At 49.8% G+C, this 27,367-nt stretch overlaps 1 protein-coding gene across 1 annotated transcript; it reads left to right on the top strand.

Moving 5' to 3' along the window:
• The first annotated feature begins 310 nt into the window (after window positions 1–310).
• LOC144936456 (synaptotagmin-2-like) lies at window positions 311–26,889 on the top strand. Its single transcript, XM_078863515.1, has 8 exons — window positions 311–464; window positions 1,353–1,516; window positions 1,942–2,052; window positions 3,123–3,290; window positions 7,225–7,392; window positions 16,735–16,852; window positions 25,416–25,549; window positions 26,564–26,889. The coding sequence occupies exons 1-8, from the start codon at window positions 311–313 to the stop codon at window positions 26,780–26,782; spliced, it is 1,236 nt and encodes a 411-aa protein (XP_078719641.1). The 3' UTR covers window positions 26,783–26,889.
• Window positions 26,890–27,367: the final 478 nt, after the last annotated feature.

A 27,367-nucleotide genomic window follows, 5' to 3' on the forward strand; every position in this document is an offset into this window, starting at 1 on the left:
CCTGCTGGATGGAGTTGTTTGATCGCACTTCACCAGGCTGGTGAGTGTGGGTTGGTGAATGGGAAGGGACCAAGACTGGTTGACATTTCACTCACCTCAAATGTTAGCCTTGGATGTGAAATTGGTTCATGCTGTAACTATTGGGAATGTGGAATGCACTGTGAACCTACTGCTGAACTTTAATTTCTAGACATGGATAATAGGATACATTTGAGATTTAATCCATCCCAGGCTCCTCTTCACTCCCTATTAACATTTTGACTATGTTGTTGCTCTCATATCATCTACAGAATATAATAATTTCTTTAAAATGTTACTGGACGGTGATATTTTTATCTCCACAACCAACACTTCAAGTCAAGAAAATGCCATATCAACTGAAGCTCCACAGCCGAGCACATTCAGTCGTGTACAAAACACAATGTTACCACCCATAAAAAATGGATCACCTTTCAAAATTCCACGTGAGTATTGCATGTATGTAGGTATGTTCGTTGAACCTCTTTTGCACCGTACATAGCCAATTATGCTAATTCGAGGTGCCGTGAAGGATAATAAACAAAAGGTTACAGTAAAAAGTAGAGTAAAAACAACAACAAAATGTAATTGATAGGCACATGGTCATGACATCTATAAAAAAAAAGTGCTTTCGGTTTGATTCCTTGAGAAAGTTGAGTGCCAGTCTGCGCAGTGAAGTGTGCATAGCATGTGTTATATGTGTTATTTCACGAATGGAAACAAATCGTGACAGTGGGGCACCAAGTCTCGGACAGAACATCATGACACTGCTATGTAAACACTGCACTCTGACAGGGACAACTAATCAGACTATGATTAGTGCCCTACACCTCTATGAACATCCCGTTTGAGTGCCCTTCAGTAGCAACACAGATTGTGGCATATTTCACCTCGTAGCAGAGGCTAGTCAAAAGTAGCTACCCACAAAATGTAAGTCATAATATCGACCACACAGAAATGATTACATAATTTCTCCCCAAAACAGGATTTTAACGTCATGCCTTACAATGGCGAGTCAAGTACTTTACTCTATCCCCAGCAACCTTTGGCTGGATATTACAGTATACTACTTAACGCTGGATCTTAATAAAAACCCTGCTGACAAGTTGTGATATGGGGACAGAAAAAACACGCTGTGATCAATTACAAAGCTGGACACACATTAAATGACAGAGATTGTATGGCATATGTACAGTCATGCCAATTATTTTATCAGTGTGTATTGTTTTCATGACATGCGTTGTTCTGTTTAATTTTGCTATTATGGGTAGGGTCATTGTATCAGTGCTTTTAATGTATTAGCTTGACATTCATTGTGCTGTTTCACTCTATAGTCCCGTACTGGATGTTGATCACCAGCGCTGCTGTAGCTGCTTTGTTTTCACTCGTCTGCTGCTGTTGCATTTGGCAAATCTGCTGCTCTAAGAAAAAAGAAAAGGAAAAAAAGAACACTTTAAAATTAAAAGAGCCCAAAAAACCCAAGATGTTCAAAAATAAGGTAGAGTACATTTTTATACATGTTATTAATTAAATTAATATTTAACTCATCTTTAAAGTAAATTTTCTGCAAACTTTATAGGAGAAACATACTGTATATTCCATTCGTCTTTTTTGCAGTCAACTTTTTTAATATTATTGGCAAGAGCACTCCGTATACTAGACAGATTTCACCACAACATGCAATAATGAAAAATAAACTAATGCGTTATTGCATACCATTATGGATAATAAACCGTTCTCGATTTGTTTCTCAAGATACAAATGACATGTATTAAGGTCATCGTCTTATGGACTTTCTAGACCAAGCATGTTGAACTAAAACTATGTATTTGTATGTGGACAGCCAGACGGAGGTCTGTTTTTATGTTATTACCCATAATGCCACAATATTGTCATGTGATGTTTTATTATTGGTGTTCACAGGTGCAGCCAGACTTGGAAGACATTGATCCTGGCTTCATTGAAGACATCTATAAAGAAAACACTCTTGGACGTCTGCAATTCTCGCTGGATTATAACCTAAAAACAAGCCAGGTACCACAGCAGCCTGAACTGCTGTAACAGAAAAAATATTTGCATTGCATTCCTACAGCCTCTGGTATTCAAAATATGTTTCCATTTGGATACATTGTATCTTGCTATATTGATAATCTCTGCACTGCAATTTTCTAACAAGTCTTATTATTATTAGTATCAACTGTTTCTCTCTTCAGGATTTTCAAGTCAATGTGATTAAGCTATCGCCAGAATTATTCAACCCATGTGTAGTGACATAGCGCTGACTGTTGTACAGCAGCTGCAACTGCAGGTGGGCACTTAGCGCACACGCTGCTGAGCATATACGCGGGTGTGCCGGCAGGGTGGAGGAACTGGAGCTGGGGTTATGGTAGATCACTTGGGGAAGCCCCTGGAACCCTCTGGTGGGTTCGAGAAGGGAGGCGCGGCTTGGCTCCGCGCTAGCCAAGCCGCGCCAAGGGGAACATAAGCAGTGGAGAGCGAGAGCTCCGGGCTGCCGGTTCTGGGATTGTTCTCGTCTCGTCGTCACTGTCATCGTCGCCGCCCTCATCGCTGCCGCCTTTCCCCGATCATTGCGCGGCCGGACAGTAGTTGGCTGTCCCAGTCGACGCCGTCGGTGCAACGCAGAGAAGGTTGTGTCTGGGACGGGTCGTGCGGCAGCGTGGTCGTGAGAGAGAGGGGGCCCGAGAGGTGGCGTAGACTCAACAACAATAAAAGGGGAGGACGGTGCCTCCTGCGATGCACACCACCCGCACGCACACAAAAGTCTAGAGCGTCGAGCAAGAGAACGAGAAGAAAAGACGCACGACACTACAGATGTATCATTCCACCCTTAATGGATTGATTATAAAGTCTCTCACTCGTTTAAAGGAATGTATTTTTTACAAAAATTGTTAGCTATTTTAAATATTGTATACCTTGGAAGTGTTGGGTAATGTCACAAAAAAAATCACTCATGCTTCCCTACCTCAGAACTTCAGCATGATGTCCTTTCCAGATTTTAGCAAACATAAGTTTCCTTTTTTTCCCCAGTCACAGAGTTCTGTATGTGTTATCCTAACAAAAACTTTTGTTTTTTTCGGTTGCAGTTTACTGTGGGAATCTTGCAGGCAACAGACCTCGCAGCGATGGACATTGGAGGCATGTCCGATCCATACGTTAGAGTGTACCTACTCCCTCACAAGAAAAAGAAATTTGAAACAAGTGTGCACAGGAAAACTTTGAACCCGATATTTGAGGAAAAATTTACATTTACGGTAAGATTGTAACTGCTTACAAATATAGATCAGTTTTCAATTATAGCAAGGATATGAACATCTGAAATTAATGTTCTTATGACATACTCAGCTATTAAAATGGATCACCGAGTGGTGGTTTGGCTGTACATCATCTAGACATGCATTTGCATTTAATGCCAGTTCAAACCAAATTGTATTATACTCTACTCTACCAAATGATTCTAGATTTGAAGTGTTCGTGACTGCAAGGATCCATACTCTTTGGTTCTTTCGGTAAAGTCACGTAGGTGAAAAAAAAAACTAAATTAAATCACGTTCCAGAGGCAACACAAGCTTCCGTCATCAGGTGGGACAACCAGAGCAAAAAAAAACCAGAATTACGATAGTGGGCAGAAAGAGCTATTTGTGACAAGCGATTATATAGGGTAAGAGGGGGGGAGGAGCTAGGGAGGATGGATGCAGGGGGGGCCGGCGTGTGGAGTCGGGGGCGGGGGTTAAGCTGATTAATAACATCCTTCTAGGATGCAGGGGGGGGGCACCCACACAGAGTCCTATCTGAAACCTGACTCCCACCATCATCCGGCACAGAAGAATTCCCTCATCAAAACATTACACATTGAGCCCACTGCATATCTGTCCGACACCACCTAGCCAGTGAATTGGAACACGCACGCCAGGCCCTAAAGATGAATGGATATTCGGACCAAATTATCCGCAAAGCTGTTTCTCCAACCATAGAGAGACAACCCCCTGAGACTCTGATCAAAATCATCACGTTACCATACATAGCAGGCGTTACCAAAAAGATTTCCAAAATCTTAAACAAACACAATATCCAGGTCCGATTAAGTATAGTACACAAGATCCGTGATCTAATCCCATTCGTAAAGGTTGTCATTCCTGACATGCAATACCCTGGAGTCTACAAACTTAGTTGCATTTGTGGTGATTGTTCCATTGGGGAAACGAAACGACATGTATCGGACCGTATTCGCGAGCACAAGGCGGATTTGAAACATGGCAGAACTGGATCTTCCGCAGTTGCTGATCACTGCTATAGCGCGGTGGGCTCTCATGATATTGTTTTTTCCGAGACTAAGGTACTCTGCAGACCGTCAGGCTACTATCAAAGATTTGTTCATGAAGCCATCCAGATATACAAACACAGACATAACTTCAACCGAGAAGATGGATTCAAATTGATCAATCATTGGAAGGATGTTATTAACAAGGTAAAATCTTAATTGCAACAGCTTACCCCCCGCCCCCGACTCCACACGCCAGCCCTCCCCCTGCATCCTAGAAGGATGTTAGTAATTAGCGTAACCCCCGCCCCCGACTCCCCCCCCCCGCATCCCTTCTCCCTGGCTCCTCCCCCCCTCTTACCTTATATAATCGCTTGTCACAAATAGCTCTCTCTCTGCCCACTACAGTAATTATGTTTTTTTGCTGTTGGCCCACCTGATGACGGAAGCTTGTGTTGCCTCCGAAACGTCGTGATTTAATTTAGTTATTTTTATTTTTTATATATATTTTTTTCACCTACATGACTTTACCGAAAGAACCACAGAGTATCTACCAAATTAATTATTTCAATACTTTTATATTTTATGTGGAGAGATGGATATGTGAATACACTGTCTGCTTATTTATGTTGTTACTTGTATTCTCTACAACAACGCTCATGATTTTTGTTATTGTGGAACATTTCAGATCATTTCCCCACCAGTAATTATCTCATTATATTTTCACATTGTGACCCTGTGCAGGCATGATCTGAATTCCTGCTAAGTGTATCACGTTGGGAAAGTGTGTTATTTATTATCATTCTTGTTATGTTTGTCAACCCAGAAAATCCTCAGTCTCGTGATTGCTAGGTTTTCAGTAGGAGGCGATAATTGCTATGTTCTTCTTGGTTCTTTCGGTAAAGTCACGTAGAAGGGAAGTCACGAAAGCTTTAAATCGAAATTGCTATGCTATGTTTATAAACTGAATAATTTAGACAGTGACACTGGAACACAAGGGCCTACTCTTAAAAATTACGTCACTAATCTTGTTGCAGCCTGCGAATAAATGTATGGTAAAGATCCAGGGCGGCTGCTGGATTCGAACTGGAAACCTCTGCAAGAAATGGCGAGAGTGCTACTACTCCGCGATTTAAGTCTAGTCCGTAAACTGTCTTGAAACCGGGAAAGTTTTGGCATTATATTTTCACTAAGTAGTAATTTGCTGCGTATCCTAAATTTAACGTTAAAGGCATATACAGTGAGGGAAAAAAGTATTTTATCCCCTGCTGATTTTGAACGTTTGCCCACTGACAAAGAAATGATCAGTCTATAATTTTAATGGTAGGTTTATTTGAACAGTGAGAGACAAAATAACAACAACAAAATCCAGAAAAACGCATGTCAAAAATGTTATAAATTGATTTGCATTTTAATGAGGGAAATAAATATTTGACCCCCTCTTAATCAGAAAGATTTCTGGCTTCCAGGTATATTTTATACAGGTAACGAGCTGAGATTAGAAGCACACTCTTAAACGGAGTGCTCCTAATCTCAGCTTGTTACCTGTATAAAAGACACCTGTTAACAGAAGCAATCAATCAATCAGATTCCAAACTCTCCACCATGGCCAAGACCAAAGAGCTCTCCAAAGATGTCAGAGACAAGATTGTAGACCTACACAAGGCTGGAATGGGCTACAAGACCATCGCCAAGCACCTTGGTGAGAAGGTGACAGCAGTTGGTGCGATTATTCGCAAATGGAAGAAACACAAAAGAACTGTCAATCTCCCTCGGCCTGGGGCTCCATGTAAGATCTCACCTCGTGGAGTTGCAATGATCATGAGAACGGTGAGGAATCAGCCCAGAACTACACGGGAGGATCTTGTCAATGATCTTAAGGCAGCTGGGACCATAGTCACCAAGAAAACTGTTGGTAACACACTACGCCATGAAGGACTGAAATCCTGCAGCACCCGCAAGATCCCCCTGCTCAAGAAAGCACATATAGATGCCCGTCTGAAGTTTGCCAATGAACATCTGAATGATTCAGAGGACAACTGGGTGAAAGTGTTGTGGTCAGATGAGACCAAAATGGAGCTCTTTGGCATCAACTCAACTCGCCGTGTTTGGAGGAGGAGGAATGCTGCCTATGACCCCAAGAACACCATACCCACCGTCAAACATGGAGGTGGAAACATTATGCTTTGGGGGTGTTTTTCTGCTAAGGGGACAGGACAACTTCACCGCATCAAAAGGACGATGGACGGAGCCATGTACCGTCAAATCTTGGGTGAGAACCTCCTTCCCTCAGCCAGGGCATTGAAAATGGGTCGTGGATGGGTATTCCAGCATGACAATGACCCAAAACACATGGCCAAGGCAACAAAGGAGTGGCTCAAGAAGAAGCACATTAAGGTCCTGGAGTGGCCTAGCCAGTCTCCAGACCTTAATCCCATAGAAAATCTGTGGAGGGAGTTGAAGGTTCGAGTTGCCAATCGTCAGCCTCGAAACCTTAATGACTTGGAGAAGATCTGCAAAGAGGAGTGGGACAAAATCCCTCCTAAGATGTGTGCAAACTTGGTGGCCAACTACAAGAACCGTCTGACCTCTGTGATTGCCAACAAGGGTTTTGCCACCAAGTACTAAGTCATGTTTTGCAGAGGGGTCAAATACTTATTTCCCTCATTAAAATGCAAATCAAATTATAACATTTTTGACTTGCGTTTTCTGGATTTTGTTGTTGTTATTATGTCTCTCACTGTTAAAAAAAACATACCATTAAAATTATAGACTGATCATTTCTTTGTCAGTGGGCAAACGTAAAAAATCAGCAGGGGATCAAATACTTTTTCCCTTACTGTACATATGTACATGAGACGTTTGGTTGTAGTGGCTATGCTCCAGTCCTGTACTAAACACTTTGTTATGTGTTGTATGTTTTGCAGGTTCCTTTTCAAGAGCTTGTGGAGCGGGTGTTGGTAATGGTGGTTTATGACTTTGACAGATTTTCCAGACATGATATAATTGGAGAACTGAGAATACCTTTGAGCTCAGTGGATTTATCACATTCAGTAGAGGAATGGCGAGATCTACAAAAAACTGAGAAAGATGATGTAAGTAAAACAATCTCACACCAGTATTAATTTATTTCAATTCTCACAACAGTCCTAATTTATTTCATAATCATCATGCAGAATGCTTGTGGCAGTCAGGTTCAGAAAGATCCCTTCCACCTCAAAAGTGGGGTGCCATCCCCTATAGGATTTTAAGAAGGAACACTGCTGTAAATGTAATTATTTTATTCAATCTTTAGCACATTTGTCTACTCCAAGATATTGTGGATGGCTTTGGAAATCCAAATGATTTTGCACCCAGTCCATGGAATATGTTTACCTCCATGCTCTTTGTACAATATTTTAGTCTCATTGTGTTTCCATGACCAGTGCTAACTTTGTTTTGCTGGCCAAGGGTTTTCCATGAGCAGGGCCCAGGTTTCACCACTGTGAGTCATAAGGCTCCAGAAACTAAGGGTAGGAGGTGGTCCTTCCCAAAGCAGCAATGCCTGAAATGTATTACATGTGTAGTGCAGTCCAACCACGCAGAGCCGAGGAATTCTATAAGGGCTGGTGGCCGTTTATTAACACGCCCTTTCACACTGCGTCTTACACTCACACCAGTGTAGGTGCCCTCTATTCTCCGTCCTTCCCTTGGACCTGGGATAACTATGCACGTCGGAGCTACTCCGGCTACCCCTAGGATACCTCGGGAATACTATTATGTTGGGATCTCTTCGGTCACCCTTAGGCTCTCTCGCCCGTCTGCCCAGGGTGGGGGACCAGCCGTTCTTCACCTTAGCTCCCCACGACGACCACATGTCCCTCACGTGGTCCCCCTTAAGAATTATCTCGGTAACTCCTCCCTCTTAGCTCGGCCCGCCCACTTTCTGGAAAGCACTTCCGCATGTCCCCGTACGTGGCCCATGACGTTACATCATCCTTGGCCTCGCATAGCTCCCCATCAACTCGACCTTCCTTACACTCATCCCTCATTGGCTACACATGTGTAGGGGTCTTACGGAGGAAATATGTGTCGAGCTGATATGTATGGGATCCTACGGGAAACTAGCACAGTGGGCGGGGCTACGTCAGTGCACGGGCAGGTGCCCTCTACGACGTCCGCGCTTCGGACGTTACGATCCCCCGGGGCCCCACCCCTCAGGGAGGGGGATGTATAAAAGGGGAATGTATCGGGGGGCGAAGGAGAGTTGGGTTAGCTAAGAAGAGAAGACGGAAGACGTCCGAGATAGAGCCCTGGTCTCCCCCTGGTACGCCGTCCTTGTCAGGACCGCGCAGGCTCGAGCCAGTGGCGGGGTGCCAGAGCCAGAGCCAGTGTTGGTCTGGACTCTGAGTACCGGGCCCGACTGACCAGTGTCGGGCCAAGATAGCCTCCCCTAGTCCACGAGAGGAGGACTCTGAGGCAGGCTAGGGTTAGCTAGGAGGTGTGTCCTCAGATAGACGGGTGAGGGGGCCAATACCCCCTCAAGTGTGTATGTCACAACGTTTGTTGTAATAAACCTCAGTGTGCCTCAACCCCGGGTGTCGACCTGTATTCGACGGTACTACATCTGGCGTCAGAAGTAAACAACAACGAACATGGACACGCGCCGAACAGCTCGGGCCGGGGTGCAGGAGGCGGATGACACCGCGGGAAGTGCGGTACCAGAGACGGCTGATGGGGGCAACGAGCAGCCGGGACCGAATGCGTCCTTACCGGGGCATCGGGAGGAAGGGGAGTTGCTGTCCGACGGGCTGCGGCTGGCGCACGCGAGGTTGGCGGAGCTGCTATACGCTGCTGCCGCCACACTCGAGACCATCACTCGGCTGGGGGCTGCTGGACCACCGCAGGGCGAGGACAGCCGACGGCCGTTGCACCTTCCCGCCATTTCTACCGACGGCACTTTTGAAAGTCCCGCCATCGCCGCAGCAGCTGCCGAGGGCGTGGCCAACCTCAACTTGGGGTCCGACATCGGCTCCGCTGGGGCTGCCGCGTCACCGCCTTCGGACGGAGTGTCACTATCTGCGCGACAGGCGATTACAGCTGCCGTTCGTGCTGACGCTCGGCCGAGTCGCGGGGACATCAAAGTGCGGGCCTCCACGGCGGTCGCTGCACTACACCAAAGGCTGCCCCCGCTGAAGGAGTTTGTGGCTGAGGAGGGCGACTGGGGGGGATTTCAGCGGCGCTTCCTCGCGCATCAAGAGATGGCGGGGTGGTCAGACGACGAAGCCCTCTGCGCACTACCGGCGCTCCTTGACGGCGACGCCCTCGCCGCTCTTACGTCCGCATCGAGGGACAAGCGCTCTACTCTTCAGATGGCGCTGCAATTGCTGGCTGGGGTTTACGGACCCTCGGCGGAGTGTAGGCAGCGATTCTACGACCGCCAGCGGGGTGCGAAGGAGTCGCCCCTCGCCTACCGTACCAGCCTTCTGGCGCTCGCAAAGACGGCCTTCCCTCGTATGGATGACTAAGGCGTCGACGCCATGGTCACCGAGAAGATCCTTCTGCTGGCGGACGACCTGGACGTCGCCATCGTCGCGCAGGAGGACGTGGAGATGGGTTCCCTCCAAGCGGCGCGGCTCCTCCACGCCAACCTCCTGTCGCAGCGAAGGAAGGCCAGCAGGGCAGCTGCCGGCCGTACGGTGGCTGCCATCACCTCACCGACGGAGGAGGTCTACGCCGCCGACTTCCGACAGCAGCAACGGATGGGAGCACGGGCGGACCGGGATGGGTCGGCCCACTCCGACCGCCCGTCTTCACCACCTGCGCTCCCGCGCTGCTATAACTGCGGCGTCCGGGGCCACGTCACCTTGGGGTGCCGCTCCCCTCGACAGCGGGGGACGACGCCTCGCCGGGACGCCGGCCCTCCTCCTCCTCCTCCTCCCAAGCTCCACCGACATGACCCGGCGAGTCGCGGCACCCCACGTTTGGCCAAAGCACACACCCGTTACACATGTACACACCGCAACGAACGGGGGGCCAACATTGCACACCATGGGGCCAACACGAACCACTATGGGGACCGAATTCGAACCCGCCCAGTGGTCCGTGTTGGCCCATCGCGTTCTAGCTGCGCCGTTGGGGTCGTCGGCCGTAGTAGGGTATATTGACGGGGTCGAAGTGCGTATCCTCGTCGATACAGGTGCGTCGGCAACCATCATTTCGGAACTAATATACAACATTCTCCCTGTCCAAAGTCGTCCCTTGCTACCGGTTAATGTGCCATTCTACGCTGCTAACGGGGGCTCACTGGGTATCATGGGGCAGATTCGCGCGCAAATTTCGATCGGTGATATTAAATTGTCCTGCCCTATTTTTGCGTCCTCCTCGCTGGCGGTTCCGTGCCTGCTGGGGACGGATTTCTTGGGAAAAATGCCGATTCGGATTATGATTAATCAGGGTTGCATTGAACTCCCGTCGGGATGGCGGATGGCGTTTTTGCCTTCCCCTACTACGGATCGCTCGGCGCTCGCGACGGTACCCGCGTTTGTAGTTCAGACGGTTCGCGTGCCGCCGGGGGCACAAATGTTGGTGCCCCTAAAGCTTCGTAGGCCCTTCGCTAAGGGTGTTGGGGACCAGGGTGTCCTGCTCGGCCCATCTAGGGCTGGGGTTAGCGGGCCGCATTTGATTCCCGCTCAGACCATTGTAAGGGGGGACGGGGACCCCTTCATCGCGGTCCTCAATGTGGGGTCGCAGGCCGTGGTAATTCCCCAGGGGACCGTGCTTGCTCACGCAACGCCGGTGCCCTGTGAGGAGTCTGTCGCAAATCACGTGCACGCTGCCACTCTGCCGACTCCACATTCGGACACCGATGAAGGGTGGCTTGAGGCGCTTTGTGCGGGATCGACAGACCTGTCGGATGTAGAGCGTCAAAAACTTAGGACACTATTGCGCGAATTCGCCGATGTGTTTAGTCAAAACAAATTCGATCTGGGCTGCACCCATTTGCTGCGTCACCATATTGATACTGGTGACAGCGCGCCCATACGCCAAAATCCCTTCCGGCTGAGTCCCGCCGAGAAGGACCATGTCAAATCGGCTGTTGATGACATGTTAGCCGCCGATATCATTTCTCCCTCTACCAGCCCGTGGGGAGCACCGATCGTTCTGGTAAAGAAACAGGATGGATCGTTGCGGTTTTGCGTCGATTTTCGCCGCCTCAACAAAATTTCCGTTGCTGACGCATACCCGCTTCCCCGTATTGATGAATCGCTCGACGCCTTGGCGGGGGCGCGATTCTTCTCCACATTGGATTTGCTTTCGGGATTCTGGCAGCTTCCTCTGGACGATGAATCTAAGCCTAAAACCGCATTCCGTACGCCACATGGTCTCTTCCAATTTAACCGGTTGCCGATGAGATTACACTCGGCGCCGGCGACTTTCCAGCGATTGATGGAATTGGTTTTGGCTGGATTGCAGTGGGATTCGTGTTTAATCTATTTGGACGACGTTATCGTCTTTAGCAGAACATTCGACGAGCATCTCCAGAGGTTGCGGGCCGTTTTCCTCAAAATGCGGGCTGCTAATTTGAAATTTAAACCCCAAAAGTGTCATTTGTTGCGCGAATCGGTACGTTATTTGGGGCACATCGTAGGGCGCTCGGGTATTGCTACCGATCCCGCCAAAACGCAGTGCGTCAGCTCCTGGCCGACTCCCACCTCGGTAGGAGAGGTCAGGAGCTTTGTTGGTTTCGCGTCATACTACCGACGCTTTGTCGCGGACTTTGCCACCATTGCTAAACCCCTGCACGCTTTGACGTCAAAGGGGGTCCGTTTCCAATGGGGACAGGAGGAGGAGGCTGCGTTCCGCTCACTTCGGGACGCTCTGGTTAATGCCCCTCCCCTGGTTTATCCAGATTTTTCAAAACCCTTTGTGCTCGATACTGACGCGAGCAACACAGGTATTGGGGGCGTGCTGTCCCAGGTGGTCGAGGGCGTCGAACGGGTGGTCGCGTACGGTAGCCGAGTGTTGTCTCCAGCGGAGAAACGATATTGTGTCACACGTCGGGAACTGCTGGCAATTGTCTACTTCATCCAGCAGTACCGGCCGTATCTGTACGGACAGTGTTTCACCGTCCGTACAGACCATGCAGCGCTACAGTACGCCCTGCGAGTCCAACAACCATCGGGACAATTGTCTCGATGGCTGGAGGTTCTCCAGGATTTTGATTTTCAGACCACGTACCGTAAGGGCGTTCGCCACACCAACGCGGACGCCCTGTCACGCATGCCGACCACCCCCGAATGCGCATGCCTCCTGGGGTCGGGTCGGTGCAGGCATCCTGCTGAATTGCCTGTCCCAGTCTTGGCGGCTGCTGATGACGCAGCATCAATGACTAATTCTATCGCACAACAGGGTTCTGATTCCCTGTTGGGGTTGCCTGCTACGGAATGGGGCCGGTTGCAAATGGAAGATACTTCCCTCCTTGCGTTGCGCCGCCGCGTCAGGGACCGGGGGCGGGGGAGGGGTGATGCCGACGCATGGGAAATGCTCGGTGGGTTGTTAATGCATTGGGACGGGAAATCCCATCGCCACCGGCTGGTGGTCCCTTCGGGGTTACGGGGTAGGGTGGTGTGGGCCGCTCACGAGCGCCTCCTCCACCTGGGTACCCAAAAGACCCTGGCCTTGCTCCAACTTGATTTCTTTTGGCCAGGCATGACAAGGGATGTCGGGGATCTATTAGGATCGTGCCCTAGATGTGCGCAGCGCAAACCACCAGCGAAGGAGTCGAACCCGCCCCTGCAATCTATCAGGGTTTCCCGGGTGAACGAACTCGTCGCGCTGGACATTCTAGGACCGTTCCCCGCCACCCCTAGGGGAAATAGGTATTTGCTAACCGGGGTTGAATATTTCACGCGCTGGCCTATGGCCTGTCCCCTGGCCAACCAGTCGGCGGCAGCCATCGTGGAGGCCTTTGTCCAGGGATACGTCCTTGACAAAGGTGCTCCCGAGAGGCTGCTGACCGACCAGGGTAAAAAATTTTCAAGCAAATTGCTCAAACAGGTCTGTGAGATCCTTGGCACTAAAAAGATTCGCACCTCTCCATATCACCCACAAACCGACGGGATGGTCGAGCGGTTGCATCGTACCATCACGTCGATGCTGTCGCAGCACGTTTCTGACTCACAGACGGATTGGGATTTGAAAATTCAGGGGGTCCTGTCAGCATACCGGTTGGCCCCCCATGCTGCGACGGGATTTTCCCCCTTTTTCCTTATGTATGGCCGCGAACCGGAGCCACCTGTTCAGGCCCAACTGCAGATCCCGGCGCCGCAGGGAAAAACTCAATTGGCCGAACATGTTAAATTCAACCTGGAAAAATTAACGGAGGCTCGGGATGCTGCCATGCAGAATTCTGCCAGGCGGCAGAGGGCTAATGAGCGCCTCAGAATGGGTCGCGCGCATGTGATACAGTGGAAGCCGGGGGACAGGGCATGGTTGCACTGTCCCCAGGTACCGCTCGCGTCCTCCTCTAAACTGCTGCGACCGTGGCGGGGTCCCGTCGAGGTGGTTGAGGTCCTGAGACCTCAGTGCGTGCGCATTCAATGGGGGAGGCGCCGGTGGTTTGTACACCCTGCCAGGCTAAAACCCTTCGTTGCGGTGCAAGATCCCACTACACACGCGCGTGGCCAAGCATGTGGGGGGGCGTCCGACTCAGAGGGGTCTTCTCCGTTGCTCCCGCCTAACGTGCTGCCGGCTGTCCCACCCCCAGGCGCACCGGGAGTGACGGGCTCACGCCCGACGACCCCCGCAGGTGATGCTGAGGGTCTTGCGACGTCGGCAACAGACTCGCTCTGTGATGAACACCTGCCGGCCAACGACCTGCCGGCCGACGGCCTGCCGGCCGCGCCTGTCCCGTGTGACGGGCCTGCGGCGAGGACGCGCGCAAAAATGCGAAACTCTTGTGAAAAAAGAGAAGAAAAATTTTTTTTTTTTGCGTCTTTTGTGGCTTCTCTTTTCGGTGTACATTCGCATGTTGTGCTCACGGTGTGGGGCGTCCGTGCTGTGTTCCCGGCACGTGCCGCGCTGCGTTGTACGATTATTGGGTGTGTGTTGTGTGTGTTGTGTGTGTTGTGTGTGTTGTGTGTGTTGTGTGTGTTGTGTGTCTTCTGTGGGAGGCTGGGGGGGGGACTCCAGGTAAAGAAACACGTGTATATACGCTCGTCCTATGGTTTTCGTATTTATTCGCGGGGGGGGTTCGTCGGGTTATTTTTTTTCTTTGTTCCTGTTGTTCTTCTCGTTGCGTTATTGTTGAAAAAAAAATGAGGCACACGCTGGGGTATCGAGGGCTGAATAAACTTTTATTGTCGATGTTGCAGCCGGGACGGCTGCGAGCTGTACAGGGGGGGGGTGATGTAGGGGTCTTACGGAGGAAATATGTGTCGAGCTGATATGTATGGGATCCTACGGGAAACTAGCACAGTGGGCGGGGCTACGTCAGTGCACGGGCAGGTGCCCTCTACGACGTCCGCGCTTCGGACGTTACGATCCCCCGGGGCCCCACCCCTCAGGGAGGGGGATGTATAAAAGGGGAATGTATCGGGGGGCGAAGGAGAGTTGGGTTAGCTAAGAAGAGAAGACGGAAGACGTCCGAGATAGAGCCCTGGTCTCCCCCTGGTACGCCGTCCTTGTCAGGACCGCGCAGGCTCGAGCCAGTGGCGGGGTGCCAGAGCCAGAGCCAGTGTTGGTCTGGACTCTGAGTACCGGGCCCGACTGACCAGTGTCGGGCCAAGATAGCCTCCCCTAGTCCACGAGAGGAGGACTCTGAGGCAGGCTAGGGTTAGCTAGGAGGTGTGTCCTCAGATAGACGGGTGAGGGGGCCAATACCCCCTCAAGTGTGTATGTCACAACGTTTGTTGTAATAAACCTCAGTGTGCCTCAACCCCGGGTGTCGACCTGTATTCGACGGTACTACACATGTGTAGAGGACATATTGCACATATGCTCCACAAATGTATACATACAAATGTAAATACAAATGTATACATGTATACATACAAATGTACATACACATGTTTCCAGTTGTGTGCCTTCTTCTATTGTATGTGTATTTCCAAGCTAGGCCACAGCATCATCATATACAATGTTCAGTGCTCTCAGTTCACCATTCAGTCTGGTCAAAGACAATCATTAACAATATGCAACCATTTTTCGATTTAAAGCTTTCGTGACTGCAGGGATTCATCTTATTGGTTCTTTCGGTAAAGTCACGTAGAATGGAAATAATAAAATAATAAAAATAAAACATAATAAAATAATTCTCACAACGTTTCGGCCACAACGCAAGCAGCCGTCCTCAGGTGAAGAACAGGTCTGTATGTTTTATTTTAATAATTTTATTATTTCCATTCTACGTGACTTTACCGAAAGAACCAAGAAGAATATGCAACCAAGCGGTTGCACACCTGATTGTACAGAGTGGACACAGTGGATCAGTTTTCACGTCGCATCTCCTGTGACAACCGGAGCAGAGCCTTAGCTCTGCTCGGAACAGGATGATCCAACCAGCAGTCCAGACTCAGAGTGCTTTCCTGGTCAATAGCCAACAGATCCTCGACGCCACACCGCCATATTATTTTTGGCAATTGGCCGTGCACTCAAGATACTTACATTGATTGACCAACATCTTTTTTCATCTCACATTTGTTGCACATATGCCCAAAGGCTTAAAATTGTATTCTTGCTCAACTGGTGCATCCTTGTATATATGTGACAAGAGTATTATTTTTTGTATCATGCTCTCCAAACCCCTCAACAAGTTGCAGAGGGGTTTGGCAATATGCATAATTACAATGGCTATGCACACCCACCAGATTAGGTGCCACATCTCTAAGTACAGCTGTGGGGCAATCCCTGTGTCCTGCATTTGCATCAGGATTGAATGTTATCCACAATGAATATATACCGATTTTACCAAACAAAACGATGTCTAAATTGGAAAAATAACAGGGTGGAGTCATTTTACGAATAGTTTTTGTTGCCAGAACTATCCAATGTAGGAACATTTGCGCAAAAGTCTGTTCTCCTATAAGGCATATTTTAATAACGTGAATTGGATATAACAGAATTCATGTATTCAGGAACACATTTTTACAACGCAGATGTCAATTGAATATAACATGATTAAGTGAACAGAACTATGTCGCGTGAGTAGGAATAAGCAGTTGTACTGCCGCTTTGGCGTAGCATCACACAAAGTGGGATGCTGCTGGATGCTTCTAGATGCTACCCATGCGCCTCAGTCTTTGTTCAACCTGCGTATGCATCATACATGTTATCGCGGACTGTGCTTTATCCTATATTATTATAACGCGATTTTTCCACAATGAGGTGTTCTTCAGGAACGCAACTGTATAATTTGAAGAAGTTTTGATCATTCTCCTTATTCTTATATTTTTCAGCAAGACAGATTGGGAGATATTTGCTTTTCTTTGAGATATATACCATCAACCGGAAAGTTAACCGTTGTTATTCTAGAAGCCAAAAACTTAAAGGTCATGGACGTCAGTGGAGCTTCAGGTGTGTATACCAATATTTTGTAAAATGTGCACAATTGTTTGCATTATTACAATACAATGAGTTCATATTTTTATTACAAGGCAGTTTATCAATGGTGGGGAAAATATATAACTGTAATGAAATTGCAGAACAAAGTTGGCATATCAGTTGGCATCTTACCGAGGCCATCGATCTGACTAAATTAGTTTATTCAGGAAGTATTAGGGAGAAAAAAACATCTGGGAATGTATTATATGTTCAGAATTGAATGAGGCTGTTTATTATCCTTAAATTGTTGTAAAATCCAGCTTTAGCGTTTCCATATCAGTGTTGAAATTGTAAAAATTCAGCTTGAGAGTCTTGGAGTACACCTTTTGTCAAGTTGCTTTCAATACAATGTGGATATATACCACAGATAAATGCAACTAAACCTCAACAAGGCATATCAAAAGTGGCCGTAATTATTTCTAAAGGAAAAAATTGAAGGTCGTCTCTTCAACAACACAGGTGGCGAAAGGAAGGACATTCCAGAATATGGAGGCAGGAAAGGAAAAGGAGCTACCTCTGCCTGAGAGCGAACGTTGACTAAGTCTCAATACAATTCCGGAGAGTTGAGATTTGGGTGAAGAGAGAGGGATAGCTTTGAATCAATAACAACGCCAATATTTTGCACAATCTTTGATAGTATAATGTCAGAGTTTAGCAGCTCCATGCTCAAATTGTAGTCCTTACTGAGTGTGGACTTTTTGATGGTGAGCAACATTTCGCTGGAATAAGCTAGAACCAATCCAAGATGAGACTTCTTCAAGGCAGGATGTGAGAGTAAACAGTGAGGCTGGGTATATGGGGTCAATGACAATGTAGTTAAACAACATTAAAACTAGAGATTATGTTGCTGAGATTAAGCAGATATCTTAGGAAGAATAGACAGCCGAGATTTGAGCTTTGTGGGATGCCATAGCACAGGGGGGTTATTTACAGGAAGGCAGTCCTTGTTTGGAAACGTACGAGTGATTTTAAAGGTAATACCAGAACCACAAGAGAAGTGTGCCCAAGACGTGTATATTTTGAAGATGTTCAAGGAGAATTGCATGGTCTATGGTGTCAAAAGCAGTGATTCAAGATCTGAGGAGACCCGAAAGTCATTTACCACACATAGGAAAGCAGTTTCAGTCGAATGACCATGGCAGAAACCACATTGCGCTGGGTTCTGGAGACCTTAGAGGAAGGGGAGTTTGCAGAGATGGAAGAAAATAACGCCTAATTATTTATTTATTTCTGAGCAAAGGGAGGTTTGAGAAGTGTGCAAGGAATATGGGTTCAGTGTTGTTTCTTTTTTATATGAGAGTGCTTCTTGTACTAAAACACAAACGGCACTTTCATATGTTAAAGACACCTAGAGAAGATGCCATTTCATTTTCAGTGGGATCACTGTTCTTTCAATTACTGCAAAAACGTGCAAAACCTTCTTACATCCAATCATAGAGCTGCTGTCTGTTCAACATCACCCAAATTCAAACTAAACCTGAAAAACATTTCAAGGAAATAGCAAACACAAATACAACGGTATATTCAGTTTGTTATACCACATGCTAAAAATAGCAATACAGATCATAATATTGCAAGAAAATGTTTAATTTTACTTTACTACATGTGTAGTAAGTATTCAGGAGGCTTGACGACGGGGTCGGAGGCACACTTATTTATTAATACCAACTCGTGTACAGTAACGGGTACACACAACACTTGAAGGGGTATCGTCCCCTTCACTCGTCTATCAGGGAGACACGACGTCTAACCCCGCTAACCTACGCCCGAGTCCTCCACTACGGAGCTAGGGGAGGCTACCTATCCCAGCCCTGGTCAAGCTGGGATCCCGGCACCCTGAGTCTCCAGACCGGCTCTTATAAGAACGTCAGTCTGGGCTCTCGGGGCCACGCCACCGGCTTGCCCTGGTCAATCCTGACAAGGACAGCGAGCCAGGGGAGCTCCGGGGCCTATTTCTAGCTGGTCTTCACTCTTCCCTGGTTAAAGCTAATACTCGACCTCGAGCCCTCCGGCTCACCACCTTTTATAGCACTCGGCCCCCGGGAGGGGCCCGTGGGGGATGTAGGTGCGGACGTCGGTGCGAGCACCTCCTTCGTGTACAGCCCTAACCACGCCCCTTGTGTTTGTTTCCCATCCGTACCCATACATCTGTAATGCGGGCGAAAGCGACCTTCCGGATGTGACGTCACGAGGGGGCGGAGCCAGGTGACGTGGGTGAAAGGTTGGGGTCCTTAAGCGGGGAAACCGGAAAGAGAAGGCAGTCGGGGTGTGAATGGAAAGGTGTGGGGCCACGCGGGCGTACGAGCCGAGGGGGCACCGTCGAAGCGGGAGCCAACCCCGGGAACAGTAGGGAGTTACTGGGAGGTGTAAAGCTGCAGATAGAGAGAGGCAGTAAGGCTGTGTGTGAGGGGCAGCGGGGTGGCTGCCAAGAGTCGCAGGAGCGACGAGGAGGCGAGACAGCACGAGGCTGTCAGAGCTGCAGCAGGAACAGCCAAGGGAGCTGTGTGAGATTACAGCAGCGGAGCTGCTGTGGGGCTGCAAGAGCGACAAGAACAGCAGCGGGGCTGCTGATGGTGACTGGAGTGACATCGGAACCAGCACTGAGAGAATAAGAGAGACAGCCGTGTGGGAACGCAGTACGGACCGAATAAAGGACACTGAGCCAGAGATCGTGGTCAAGTCTTTTATTACACTGGGGTCAGAAGTGAAACGGCATGTCTAAGCAAGTAAGGAAGAAAATTCCCCCGGCGCCAGCATCGGCTTCTTCGTCCGACGACGACGAATTCCCTCCGACCACGGATTCTGCTGGGGTGGTGGAGGAGAGCCCTGCTGAGGCGAGCACGGGGACGGGCGTGGAAGATGTCGGCGCGATGGCGGGTCCGTCAACAACATCGGACGCTGATCAGAGATGGCAACAGGTGGCAGAACAACTGGAGACACTCAAGGACGTCCTGGCGCATCTATGTCACCTCGTTACGCCAAGGACGACGACGGAACGAGAAGGTGCTCCACGGGCCGCCACGTTGCCTGCCCTGCCGCCGCCATTGGCCACGCGGCAAGAAGACGCCATCTTGCGCGCTCCGCAGCGCCAAACCGCCATCTTGGCCACGCCGCGGGCCGACGCCATTTTGAATTTGCCTCCAGAACAACCATCATTGGAAGACGGCGTAAAGAGGAGTCGGAGTCGCCACCTTACTACAGTTAAGGAATTCTCTATCGGGGGCGATTGGAGCGCTTTCGCCTGCCGATTTTTGGCGGCGGTTCGTTCAGCAAGATGGACCGATGCGGAGGCTTTGGAAGTGTTGCCGACTCTACTGGACGACGAATCTGTTCGATTTTTCCGTTCCATAACGGCCGATAAGAAGAAGACTTTATGTGGAGTTTTTGAGGAAATGGCCGACGCCTATGAGCCACCTGACGACGCGCATCGGCGATTCGCTCAACGACAACGAGCACCCGAAGAATCGCCCGTGGCGTTCAGGGGTGCGGTGTTGGAGCTGGCCATGGCAGCATATCCTGACACGCCACAGGATCTGCTCGAGCCTCTCATATTGGGAAAAATGCTGGAGCTGTCTCGGGATCTGGGGATCCCCATGCCTGTGTGTGGGCATGAGAAGCTCACGTCCCGGGCGGCAGCAAAGTGTCTGGATGCGCAGTTTAATCTCCGTCGCTGGAAGCAAGTGGCGGCATGGACGGGTAGGCCCGTCAAGGAAGGAGGCGCGATGGGGTGGGACCCCACAAGGGCGATCTATGTGCCGGATGAGCGGGGTCCTTGGGAGCTGACGGCCGCCTCCTCTCCATGGTCGGGACGCGGAAGGCCGGGGCCGCGCGCTACGCCATCGGAACGGGGCCGCCGGGATGCAAGACCTGCGCTTCGGCGCAACGAGGCCGATTGCTTCCGCTGCGGCCGTAGGGGCCATTACGCCAAGGATTGCTGGGCCCGCTTCCCGGGTCCGCCGCAGCAGGAGCCCACAACACCGGACAAGCCGACCAAGGAACCTCCGAAACAGGCATGTCGGCACGCACCAGACACTCGGCAAGGCTTTACACCTCACCCACCACCTTTGTTGCGCGATCCTATTGTTGTTGTTAAAGAAAGGCCATCGACGGGGCCTTGTCATTCAGTTACGCAGTGGCGCAAATTGGCACGGAGAGTTGTCGCGGCCGCTACGGGTTCGTCCACTGTACCGGGGTCTATACAAGGTGTGGACGTGCGCATTTTGGTCGACTCGGGAGCGTCTGCGACTATTATATCGGATGTCATTTTCCATCTGTTGGGCATTCCGCCGGGGGCTGTGCGTCCGGTTTATGGGTCTTGCGTCGCTGCGAACGGGGGTAGTATGGGTATCGTGGGCCAGGTGGATGCTAAGATATCTATAGGGGATGTGTCGGCTTCGGGCGTTGTGTTAATATCGAGATCTTTGGCGGTTCCTTGCTTACTAGGCACGGATTTTTTGGCTAAGATGCCCATTTTGATTAAAATCAATGAGAATTGTATTGAATTGCCGGGGGGCCGTCGAATCTCGTTTCTGCCGTCGCCCTGGGGGCGACCTGCTTCGGCCGTACAGGTGCAGGCGCTGTCCGTCGCATCTGTGGACATCCCACCTGGTTCACAGATGCTTATACCCTTGCGGTATCGGAAGCCCCTGCCCAATCGGCTAGGAGCAGTAGGGGTCTTGTTGTCGCCATCCGCCACGATAACAACAGGATTGGCGTTAGTTGGGGCACAGACCATCGTCCGGCCGGATCAATTACCGGTTTTACAGGTGCTTAATGCGGGGGTGGAAAACATCCGTGTTCCGGCCGGTACGGTTGTGGCACATGCCACTACGGCGTTTGCGACGCACGATTGTCCGCATCGCCGGGGAGTGGTCGCTGGTGTTTCCGAGCCAAGGGGTTCGGATAATCGTTGGATCGCTACCTTATGTGACGAAAATTCTTCCCTGTCCGTGGGGCAACGTGATGCGCTGCGTAAATTGTTGCTGACGTATTCGGATGTGTTCAGCTCCGACGATTTGGATTTGGGACGCACATCGTTGCTTTCCCATCACATTGAGACGGGCGACGCTGCCCCTATTCGGTTAAATTCGCATCGGATGAGTCCAGCGGAGCGAGAACACGTTCGGGGGGCGGTGGAAGACATGTTGGCTGCGGACATTATATCGCCATCTAACAGCCCATGGGGCGCTCCTGTGGTCTTGGTTAAGAAAAAGGATGGCAACTTGCGATTTTGTGTTGATTTCCGGAAATTGAATAAGATATCGGTGGCAGATGCGTACCCCCTGCCGCGTATGGACGACTCCCTTGAAGCATTGTCGGGGGCTAAGTTCTTTTCCACACTGGACCTCTCTTCGGGATTTTGGCAGCTTCCCCTTGACGAGTCCTCACGGGAGAAAACCGCATTCCGTACGCCGCAGGGGTTATTTCAATTCAACTGCCTCCCGATGGGATTGAATGAATTTGTTTGGGGAGAGCCGGAAGAGGCGGCCTTTCGGAGTCTGCGTGATCTATTGGCTACGGCCCCGACATTGGATTATCCCGATTTTGATCGCCCTTTCATTCTTGATACGGACGCGAGTGACACAGGTATTGGGGCGGTATTATCACAGTCTAAAGGGGGCGTAGAGCGCGTCGTGGCGTATGGTAGCCGAGTCTTGTCGCCTGCGGAAACACGCTACTGTGTCACTCGTAGAGAACTTTTGGCGGTTGTTTTTTTCCTACGCCAATTTCGACCGTACCTTTACGGTCGTTCGTTTATTGTGCGTACGGATCATGCGGCCTTGCAATATGCACTCAAAATGGACCAGCCATCGGGACAGTGGGCACGTTGGTTGGACACGCTGCAGGAATTTTCCTTCCAAATTCAACATCGGAAGGGAGTGCGCCATGCGAACGCTGACGCACTTTCCAGATTACCAGGGCGCGCCCCTTGTAAATGTGCGTCGGGGACGCATAGGTGTTCGCCGATTCTGAACCCCCCTCAGCCGCTTACGTTGGCCGTCGGGAAGTCGGATACTCCGATGGAACCGGGACCGACTGATGGGGTTTTGAATCTGCCGCGGTCTGTCTGGATTCGGGAACAGATGATGGACGAGTCGTTGTTGTCCATGCGGAAGCGGTCTATGAGGGACAATGGGAGTCCGAGTTCGGCTGTGGGGCCGCGAACCGCTCTCCGAGATGGTCTGCTTATGTGGCAAGAAAGGTTCCAGGAAAGCTGGCGTGTGGTGGTACCAACGTCCTTGCGATTTGAGTTGATTAGAACTCTCCATTGTGACACACTATTGCATTTAGGGGTGCAGAAGACTTTGTTGACATTACAACGTCATTATTTTTGGCACGGCATGGCGACAGATGTCGTAGGGCACGTGCGCGCGTGCCCTGAATGCGCCCGGCGTAAGCCGCCTAAACATCCTTACGTGCCGCCTCTCCAGTCGATTCAGGTGTCTCGAGTCAATGAATTGGTGGCACTGGACATATTGGGACCCTTCCCACCATCGGCGAGGGGAAATAAATATTTGCTGGTAGGGGTTGAGTATCTCTCCCGTTGGCCGATGGCCTGGCCGTTGCCCAATCAGTCGGCCGCGGCCATCACCGACGCCTTTTTGTTTGGGTACATTATGGACAAGGGGGCGCCTGAGAGACTCCTCACGGACCAGGGCCGAAATTTCTCTTCTAAATTATTGGCTGAAGTGTGCGCAGGCCTTGGGACTAAGAAAATACGGACATCTCCATACCATCTGCAGACGGATGGTATGGTTGAGCGGCTGAACAGGACATTGTCTGCCATGCTTTGCCATACTGTGAGTGAACAGCAATCAGATTGGGATCTGCACATCCCCGGAGTGCTTTCGGCGTACAGGATGACGCCCCATGCGGCTACAGGGTATTCGCCGTTTTACCTTATGTATGGTCGGGAAAACGTGCCTCCGGTGGATGTGCAATTGGGTACTGGGGTGAAGGGACCTCGTAAACCACTCCCTGAATACATTCAGGACACGGTTCGCCGGGTTACGGAGGCGCGGGAAAATGCCCGCGTGGCTACGGCCAAAGCCCAGGCCCGGAACGAGCGGTATGCTCGGCGGTCTGAGGGGGAGTGCCCCTGGAAGGTGGGAGACCTGGCCTGGCTCCATTGCCCGCAGGTGCGGCCGGAGACCTCTCCTAAATTGCACAAACCTTGGCATGGTCCTGTGCGCCTCATTGAGGTTCCCAATCCACAGTCGGCGCGCGTTCAGATTGGGTCTCGCCGTTGGTTTGTTCATACGTCGCGGTTAAAACCATATGTTGCTCCCCTACGTGATGCGTCATCTCCCAATGTTGCCTTGCCGGGGTCTGTTGCTGCTGACTCTGACTCTTCCCCGCCTGCGTCCATTGATCTTGCTAGAGCGCCTGTCGTACCTGTTCCAGACAGGCCGACCGTGACACCGCGGGGGAGGAGTGGGCCTGTTCGGAGGGCGCCTGCCAGGGCTGCGGGACCTTCAAGCCCGGCGACCCTTCCGACCCCGCTGCAGGCGCATTCACGGAATACGACCAAGACTGATTCGTCAGGGACACGAGACGTCGGTGGACTTCCAATCGCAGCAGGGGAATTACCCCCTGTCATTCCTCGTGTTCCATCGCGTCCCCGTTCTACAAGTGGGCCGCCGACCGTCCGGGACGGGCCGGCGACCCGCACTCGTTCCAAATCGCTTACGTTTCGTTGATTGTATGTTGTTATTGTTCTTGTTCTTGCCGTCGTATTTATCGCATGCTTTCGTACGTTCGTCGATGTTACTTGTGTTGTTGTTCTTGTTGTTATATTGCATGCTTAGTGTCCTTTAAGGGGGAAGGTCGGTTCACCGCATTACGCTTTGGTATTGTTCAGCCGAGGTCGGCTGGGTTTTTTCTATGGGGGAGGGTGGTGTAATGCGGGCGAAAGCGACCTTCCGGATGTGACGTCACGAGGGGGCGGAGCCAGGTGACGTGGGTGAAAGGTTGGGGTCCTTAAGCGGGGAAACCGGAAAGAGAAGGCAGTCGGGGTGTGAATGGAAAGGTGTGGGGCCACGCGGGCGTACGAGCCGAGGGGGCACCGTCGAAGCGGGAGCCAACCCCGGGAACAGTAGGGAGCTACTGGGAGGTGTAAAGCTGCAGATAGAGAGAGGCAGTAAGGCTGTGTGTGAGGGGCAGCGGGGTGGCTGCCAAGAGTCGCAGGAGCGACGAGGAGGCGAGACAGCACGAGGCTGTCAGAGCTGCAGCAGGAACAGCCAAGGGAGCTGTGTGAGATTACAGCAGCGGAGCTGCTGTGGGGCTGCAAGAGCGACAAGAACAGCAGCGGGGCTGCTGATGGTGACTGGAGTGACATCGGAACCAGCACTGAGAGAATAAGAGAGACAGCCGTGTGGGAACGCAGTACGGACCGAATAAAGGACACTGAGCCAGAGATCGTGGTCAAGTCTTTTATTACACATCTACACAATTACACCTCTACACATGCACAGGACAGTGCTAATCATCCTTCACTCGTGTAATGGTACATCTGGTACGTTTTCGTTCTGAACAGACCCTTACGTCAAAATCCAAGTCATGGAGGGAGGAAAAAGACTGAAGAAAAAGAAAACAACCATCAAGAAAAAGGCACTAAATCCGTACTTCAATGAGTCGTTTTCATTTGATATTCCATTTGAGAACATAGAGGTAATGCAACTCGTCACTAACCTTTCAACATTTCAGATGTTATCAGCGTTATTCGTTTTCTAAAAGGTGTAGAATATATATTAATTGCATCATATCGACATTATTCACAAGGTTATTCTAATACAGGGTTCCGCAACATTTAAAAGGCCCATTTCTTTTTGTCTTTGACCAAAATAGTTCCGGAGCCGCATCACACGCAGAGCTACTTGTACACAAACACAGACACTGCAGGAATACAGCAGATGACAAACAAATTCTGATAAATAAACAAAATAGGTGATAAAATAAACTGCATCTATTTCGTTCCCCCCACCCCCCTTTAGTTATTCTTTAACAATAGTTTGACTTTACGTTTGTTGTCATTATAACATTCAATAGTGACCCAGTCCCTGCCATATTTAATCAATTATCTTTATTTTAAATTATGTTTAAGATTTAAGTTTTTTTTTTTTAAACGGCTGCCCGCAAGAGGGCAGCCAATGAGCCACACGGAAGAAGCCAAAGAGCCACGGCATGCGGCTCTGGAGCCGCAGGTTGCCGACCCATTTTAATACAACGTCCATTATATATACAGTAGGACTCCTCTTATGAGACCATTTTACGTGACATGAGCTGCCGATAAACGATGCTTCCTGCTTCTATGCATCACCCCTTCCTGTTATTCTAGAATGTTACTTAATAAAAAGTCATGGATGGGTTTAATGATATAAGGTTAAAATGGAAAATAATTTCATCTGAGATGCTGCAACCTCAAGTTACTGGGCATATCTCTAGCACACTGCATCACCCTTAGCATGCTACACATGTGATGGCCATTAAAATGCCATGTTATTTCTAACATGGTGGGTTAGGTGGAAATATATGGATGGACTCACGGATAAGGAGGTCCCGCCAAACTGATGGAAAAAAATTATTTATATATTTTGGATAATGCATCACTTGTATTGCAGATCACAAACAAAACTTGTATGACATAAAAACAGCGTACACATCACTGCTTACTTGCGCCAACAGAAAATCCAGCTGGTTTTCTCAGTGATGGACTATGACAGCCTGAGCCGGAATGACGCGATTGGGAAGGTGTATGTGGGCTGTGGAGCAGCGGGCGCCGGCCACCGCCACTGGTCAGACATGCTCGCCAACCCTCGCCGGCCCATCACACAGTGGCATACATTGCAGCCTGTGGAGGAGGTCAAGGCCTCGCTGGGGAAGCTGGATACTCCTCTACCATAACATCCGCATCACCCACATTATGGTTTATCCACTGGTTGACCTCTGTAGTCTCTCAACCTCACTTCACATATATAGTATATCATCGATTATCCAGCGGCTTCGGGAGAAGGGAGCGCCGAATTTTTTAAAAACGCCGGATAATCACAACATTATTTAAAATAGCGTATTTTTGCACGTTCTTGTATAGCATGTTTTTAAGTGTTGTATTTATGCTTCTTGTGCTTTAAATGTGTTCACTATATTAAATTGGCATAAATAACCATATTCATTTGAAGCTTTCGTGACTGCAAGAATCCATACTCTTTGGTTCTTTCAGTAAAGTCCTATCTTACAGTTACATGCTAATTTCTCACATTAACACCATGCTAATCTCTCACATTAACATGTCCACTTCCGTGCCCTCGTCGAAGAGGCCGCTTTCCTATCTTACAGTTGCATGCTAATTTCTCACATTAACATCACTAGCCCCGGCCACTTCTTTATGACCCTTGGGCTACACCCATTTACTGTCCTGTACTTACCACTCCAACCTCGAAGACTGCATGGATTGATGAAAATACTATGATCTTGTTTCAACAACATATG

Source organism: Lampetra fluviatilis, chromosome 16 (genome assembly GCF_964198595.1).
Source record: "Lampetra fluviatilis chromosome 16, kcLamFluv1.1, whole genome shotgun sequence".
In the NCBI taxonomy this organism is placed as follows: domain Eukaryota; kingdom Metazoa; phylum Chordata; class Hyperoartia; order Petromyzontiformes; family Petromyzontidae; genus Lampetra; species Lampetra fluviatilis.

Bases quoted from the DNA above. Each gene is read 5' to 3' on its own strand.
- LOC144936456 (XM_078863515.1), top strand. From the start codon at position 311: ATGTTACTGGACGGTGATATTTTTATCTCCACAACCAACACTTCAAGT. The intron at 1,517-1,941 runs GTAGAGTACATT...TGGTGTTCACAG, and splicing joins CCAAGATGTTCAAAAATAAG to GTGCAGCCAGACTTGGAAGA. The intron at 25,550-26,563 runs GTAATGCAACTC...TTGCGCCAACAG, and splicing joins TTCCATTTGAGAACATAGAG to AAAATCCAGCTGGTTTTCTC.